This window comes from Ichthyophthirius multifiliis, assembly GCF_000220395.1.
Source record: "Ichthyophthirius multifiliis unplaced genomic scaffold scaff_1120509249639, whole genome shotgun sequence".
In the NCBI taxonomy this organism is placed as follows: Eukaryota; Ciliophora; class Oligohymenophorea; order Hymenostomatida; genus Ichthyophthirius; species Ichthyophthirius multifiliis.
In genome coordinates, this window is record NW_004087513.1 from 2,308 (window position 1) to 8,739 (window position 6,432).

Consider the following 6,432-nt stretch of genomic DNA (forward strand, 5'->3'; position numbering starts at 1 on the left):
TTATTTATACAATTTTCTTCTTCCTCCTTTTTATTCAAAAAAAGAACTGTTTTATCAGAATTGGATTTATTATAATTTTTTTTAATATTTCTATTATAGAAGTTTGATTTTGTAATAATTTAAAATGAATTCTATGAAAATTCTTCTCTATCTGAAATACATATATGACTTTAATTAGTTTACAAATTCGACCAATCAAAAACATTATCTAAATAGCAATTAAGTTCTTCTTTTAAACATTAATTAATATTATTTAAAATCATTTAATAATTTGGTTCATCTTCAAATTCTAAACTATCAATATACTTAAAATACCACAAAAAAAACACGGCAAATTTTCACATAACTAATAATTTGTTATCATTTTTTTAATTTATCCAATCATTATTTATTTACATTCATTTCCATAACTTTCACCCAAATTTAAATCTTACCAAGGTAATCTACCAATTAATAAATAAATTAGTACATACCCAATACTTTATAAATCATCTTTTCGGCCTTATTCATGCCCAAAATGAATTGATTTTGGTGCATATCTATATGTACCTACAAACGGTAAATTTTCTATTATTTATTTTATTTAAAATAAAAATAATGAATTACACTTAAATGGAATATGTTAGTTTTCTGAATTTATATACTTTTTAGCTGTCCCGAAATCAATAATGTATAATTTGTTTCTATTTTTACCTACTCCTACTACTATATTTTCTAATTTTATATCTCTATGTAAGTATCCTTTATCATGAATATCTTTAATGATTTATATAAGTTAGAAAGCTGTCATTAAAACAGTTTTTGAAGAAAACTTATTCCCACATTTTGATATTATTTAGCTTAAGTCTTTTCCTAAAACAGGCATACAAAAATATTTATAATCAATATATTTATTATCGTAATCTAATATTTCAGGTATTCCATTTATTCCCTTTAAATCTATTAAAGTTTAAATTTCTCTATCTATATGGCATTATTAGTTTTTTTATTATAAATGCTTATCAATTTTTAATGCAACTGTTTAATGTAATATATGACTATAGGCTAAATAAACTTAACCATAAGATCCTTATTAAATTATTTTTTTTACTATAAACTTTTCACAAGGTATATTGTGATGTGACATTTATAATTTTTTTTTATTTATTTATATATATTATATATAAAATGTTTCTATGTTATTATTAATAGTTAAAATACTATTATTTATTAATTAAGGTATGTTTTTAATTATAAAATATCGTTTTAATTATAATAAAAAAATTATTAAATTATTCAATAAATGATAAAATATGATTAATTAAATTTCAAAATAGCTAATTATTTTTTTTATAATATTGAAAATATACATTTATTTAATTTTTGATTAATTATATATATTAATAAAAAGTTTTAAATACTATCGAAATAATTAAAAATTCTATTTCAAAAATATATAAAAAATTTTATAAAGAAATTTAATTAAATAAATAAAAAAAAATATTTTAACAAAAAAAATATATTTAACTATTTTTAGATAATTAAATTGTGTTTTATTAATAATTTTTATTAATTAAATTGATTTTAAACTAAATTTAAAATTCAATACATTATATTATTTTAAAATGATTAAATTATTTAAAAGAAATTTATAGAATAAAAATATATATATATATATAAATATATATATATATATATATATATAAATATATTATTTATAATTATAAGAGAAAATATTTATAAAAATAAATAAATAAATAAAATAATATTATTTCATGATATTTATATTTATTCAAAGAAAAAAAAAATAATTTTATAATTTACCAAAATTAATAAATTTATCTATACATTTTTTTTTTATTGTATAACTTTAAATTCCATTTTTAATAATTACAGTAAAAATTTAATGTAATATTTTTTATTACTATTAAATTTTTTGGACAAAACATTATAATTAATTCTTAAAATCTATTATATACTATTATTAATATTATATATTATCGAAGTACATATTTTTAATTTATTTAAATAAAATGTATAAAAATATATTAATATTAAGATATCTTATATATAAATATTCCTTTTAATATTTTATTTTTATTAAAATTGATAAGTTAAAAATTAAATATATATTAGGTTATTTGTGTTTATTTTATTTTAATTTATTTAGAAATATTAAAAATATATCTAAATTAAAATTTTTAATATTTAATTATAAAAATTAATTGTATGGTTTATTATTTTAAATAAAAGTAAATTTAAAAATTCAGAAATTTATGTTTATATATAAATTAAAAAAATCATCCATATATTTAATTACAATAGAATGTAGAAAAAATAAATAAATTATATTTTATATTTTTATTTTTATTTTTAATTTTAATTTTCTTTTTATCTTTAAAATTAGTTGTAAATAAACAAATATTTAATTTATATATATATTTTTCAAAAAAAATAAAAAAAATCTAATTTGAATATTTTAGTAATAAAGTATATAATTTAACAGTATTCTTATTTTATATTGATGTAATATATATATATAAACAATATTTTTACTTAAAAAAAAAAAAAAACATAATTCTAATTTTTTGAAATGACTATATTTTTAAAATTAACTTTTTTTTTTTAAAAAAAAAAAAAAAAATTAAAAAAATTTAGATATAATAAAAAAAAGAAAAACAAGTTATATTATTAATAGAAAAAAAAAGAATAAACTATTTCAAAAACATAATGAACAATACGAACATATCAAGTATTGAATATCCATATATGAAACTTCCTTATGAATATGCAGTAAAATGTAAAATTTATTTATTAGAACCAAAAAATAATATATTAAAGCATTTAAATAAATACGAAAATAAACTGAAAAAGAAATAAGCTCAATTTTAAACACAATAATACAGCTTAAAAAAGAAGAAACATTTAAAAAAGAAGTCGTTTAATAACAAATATAATCACTTTTAAAAAGATTAAATTTATTAAAGGAATAACTATATCATGATTATAAAAATTAAACAAGTATTTATTAAAATTGTAACCAGAGAATAGAAAATTTAAATAAATTAAAAGAAGAAAATTTAGATTCATAATATTTATATCATAAGGAACGTACTAAAAGATTAATAATAGAATAATTAACAAGAGATGGAAACATATAAATAGCTAAAAAGTTATGCTAAAATTATAAATTAGAAGTAAAAAACAAAAAATAAAAAAATATAAAATTAATAATAATTAATATATAAAATAAATATCATATAATTTCTAAAAAAAATATAGTAATATATTAATTAAAATAAATAAAAACGACTTTAAAAATTTTTAATATAAATACACATATATATATTTATATCTTTATATATTTATATATATATATTAAAAAATGAGGATTCATTATACATTGAAATTAATTAAATCTAAAATAATAACATAATAATTTAAAGCTTACAAAATTAAAATATAGAATATGCTTTTTTATGGTGTTAATAACAATAATCTAAATTAAACAAAATATAAAATGATTTTTAGTTTAAATTAATTTAACAACAATATATATAGCTTTTATAAAAAAACGAAATATCTAAAGCTCGAATTTATTTTTAAAAATATTCCCTTAAGTATAAAAATACTCATATGAAAGAAATATAAAAACTCTTCATGTGTATTCTTTTGTTAAAAAATATTCATAAATATCCCCAATATTCCTATTATTTTGATAACTATAGATGGAATGATATAATTAATTAATTTAAATAACTAGATTTTAAATTAAACTCTATTACATCTAATTCCTAATTAAAAGTTTCTTTACAAGCTGGTCTTTCTACTTTAAAAACTATTAATTGTTGTAATCCTAAATATTAATGTCCTGATAAATGTCCTATATGTACTCCTAATATTTAGAAAGTTTATAAATATTTATATTTACTATTATTATTATTTTTATTTAGCTTTGTGAAAATGTACCGAGTACTCATAAAAGCTTTTCAACTTTGATTTGTAGAATTACAAATGAAGTTATGAATGAAAATAACTATCCAATGGTTTTGAATAATAATTAAGTCATTAGTTAAAAAGTAGAATATATAAATAATTATTATATATAAATTATTATTAAAATTATTATTATATATAAATATATAAATATATTTATATAGAATAATATATACATTTATATATATGTGTTTATATATGAGATTTTATCTTTTTTTGGTTTTTTGTAAAATATATAGGGTATTTAATAAATGATTGATTAAAATAATATTATATGTCCTCTTACTCATAAATAAGTTAATTGGAAAGAATCTAAGAAAATATATTTGTCTTGAATATTGTTTAAATGTTTGATAATAAAATATATTTTTTATAATTAATTATTTAATAATTTAATAAAAAAAAATTAAATTATTTAATTTCATTTCATACATTTTCTAAATTATTAATATTTTATTTTATTTTAATTTAATTTTACTTTAGTTTAGTTTTTAATATTATAATAAAAATAAATTTTTATTTCAAATAAAAAATTAAAATAATTAAGAAAATATCATTTTTTTTTTTTTAAAAAAAAAAATATTAATAATAAAACTAAAATTAAAATACATATAAATATTCATATAAAGATGTACATATAACTAAATGCTAAACAATTATTATCTATCGTATTTAAATTAAAAATAAAAAATTATTAATTCTCAACTACAACATCTAAATATTCAGATATATATTAACTTGAACAAGACGAAATAAACTAAATATTATTTAAAAACGAAATAAAGACCAAATAAGATAATACTTAAATCTTATAATAAAACCAAAAATTACTTTAATAAGAAGAGTAGGAATATAATAAAGATATAACTGAAAAAATAAAAGAAATAACTTCACAAAGCAAATTTTCTATGCAATTAAATAATGAAGAAAACGGAAATATACAAAAAATATAAGAAAATATACTGAAAGAAAGCCAATAAGATATGATTCCTTAAGTAAAATATTACAAATACGGACTTCCTATTCCAAATATAGATCCACAAATAAAAGGAATTGAAGAAATTTTTGAAAAAAAAAAATATGAGATTGTTACACCTAACTAACGTTTATGGAATGTTTTAAATCTAAATGAAAATACACCTTATGAAGCATATTAAATGGCTTTAAGGCATAAATACAATAATGAAATAGATATGTATGGTGATATAGAAGACGAAGTATTATTATATAAATTATTATATAAACTAACATATATATATATATATATATATATATATATATATAAATATATATTTATTTATATATATATATTTATTAAAATATATAAAAAATTTTATATATAGGTTTCAATCAGAGAAATTTAATAAAAAGAATATGGTAATTTAGTTATTCCTATTAATTTTTTAGAATGTACAGAATATATGGATAGAATGAAAAGAAATGTCAGCATAAATTTTAATATTCCAGGAACTTTAGAAAATGAACATCCGCATAAATTTATTTAAAATTTAAGACCTTTATAAGAATTTAGAAACACTCCTCTAATTCCTATTAGCGAAAAATAAATGTAGGATCATCAAAAAAAAATGGAAGAATATAATAGAAAGGGTTTTTATTTTGAAGTTAAAAGAGATACTATTTATAATTGGATTCTTGCTTTTTTTGCTTTTAGTGTTGGTTTTTACATGATTAGATTAGTTATAAAAAAAGAAGAAGAACAAGGAATTGAAGTTGAAAGAATTAAAATTAGGAGAATTTAATAAAATAATTATAATTATAGATGAATAATATAGTTAATTTTTTTTCCCAGTTTTTTTATAGATTTTGCTATTTTTTTCAAAATATTGATTTTAAAATATAAATTGGTTTATAATGTAATATTTTATTTATTGTTAATAAATTTAAAATTTATGCAATTTCATTTTTTATTATATTTTTAATTCTACAAATAAAGATAATAAATATTTTTTTTCGTTTATACATATATTTATAGATAAAGACTTTAATCATTTTATAAAAAGTTAGAATATAATTATATATAATTATTTTCTATATTTTATTTTTAAATTAATTAAATAATCTTTTCATTAGAATTCTATTTTTATTTATAAAAGTTTTATATAAAAAATTAAAATATATAAATTAAAAATAATAAGTGAATAAAAAATATATAATATTTATAATATTAGTAAACATATATAAATTAATTTATATTTATTTATATAAATAAATTAAATATTTAATTTAATAAATTTTATAGTTAGTTATTTTATATTCAATAAAATATTTTAAAAATACAAATAATTAGTAATAAATTTTTAATTATTATTTTATAATAATATTTATATATTGAATATAAATTATATTAAGTATTATATAATATTAAAAATAAAAATTATTTAAAAAATATATTATTTATGTAAGATAAAGCTAAAATTTAAATTATTATTAATATTT

The 6,432-nt window shown here is 14.3% G+C and overlaps 3 protein-coding genes across 3 annotated transcripts, besides 15 other annotated features; 2 read left to right on the forward strand and 1 right to left on the reverse strand. All coding sequences in view use genetic code 6, as the record gives it.

Moving 5' to 3' along the window:
• Positions 1 to 396: 396 nt before the first annotated feature.
• On the reverse strand, positions 397 to 790 carry IMG5_018820 (hypothetical protein; the record flags this gene model as incomplete). The annotated part of the gene is made up of 2 exons (XM_004039513.1): positions 397 to 567; positions 607 to 790. Coding segments are annotated over 2 exons (355 nt in total), but the record flags the coding sequence as incomplete, so codon positions are not given.
• Positions 791 to 1,472: 682 nt separating this feature from the next.
• Positions 1,473 to 1,507: a microsatellite.
• Positions 1,508 to 1,641: 134 nt separating this feature from the next.
• Positions 1,642 to 1,691: a microsatellite.
• Positions 1,692 to 2,323: 632 nt separating this feature from the next.
• Positions 2,324 to 2,373: a microsatellite.
• Positions 2,329 to 2,366: a microsatellite.
• Positions 2,329 to 2,379: a microsatellite.
• A 369-nt stretch (positions 2,380 to 2,748) lies between these two features.
• On the forward strand, positions 2,749 to 4,310 carry IMG5_018830 (macrophage erythroblast attacher, putative; the record flags this gene model as incomplete). Its single annotated transcript, XM_004039514.1, has 5 exons — positions 2,749 to 2,779; positions 2,821 to 3,176; positions 3,370 to 3,888; positions 3,933 to 4,058; positions 4,140 to 4,310. 5 exons carry the CDS (start codon positions 2,749 to 2,751, stop codon positions 4,308 to 4,310), a joined length of 1,203 nt encoding a protein of 400 aa, XP_004039562.1.
• Positions 3,199 to 3,269: a microsatellite.
• Positions 3,322 to 3,358: a microsatellite.
• Positions 4,064 to 4,120: a microsatellite.
• Positions 4,074 to 4,112: a microsatellite.
• Positions 4,111 to 4,160: a microsatellite.
• Positions 4,311 to 4,840: 530 nt separating the features above from the next.
• On the forward strand, positions 4,841 to 5,847 carry IMG5_018840 (hypothetical protein). The gene is made up of 2 exons (XM_004039515.1): positions 4,841 to 5,192; positions 5,319 to 5,847. Exons 1-2 carry the CDS (start codon positions 4,884 to 4,886, stop codon positions 5,757 to 5,759), a joined length of 750 nt encoding a protein of 249 aa, XP_004039563.1. The 5' UTR covers positions 4,841 to 4,883; the 3' UTR covers positions 5,760 to 5,847.
• Positions 5,195 to 5,219: a microsatellite.
• Positions 5,225 to 5,286: a microsatellite.
• Positions 5,229 to 5,300: a microsatellite.
• Positions 5,241 to 5,301: a microsatellite.
• Positions 5,848 to 6,170: 323 nt separating the features above from the next.
• Positions 6,171 to 6,229: a microsatellite.
• The last annotated feature ends 203 nt before the right edge of the window (positions 6,230 to 6,432 follow it).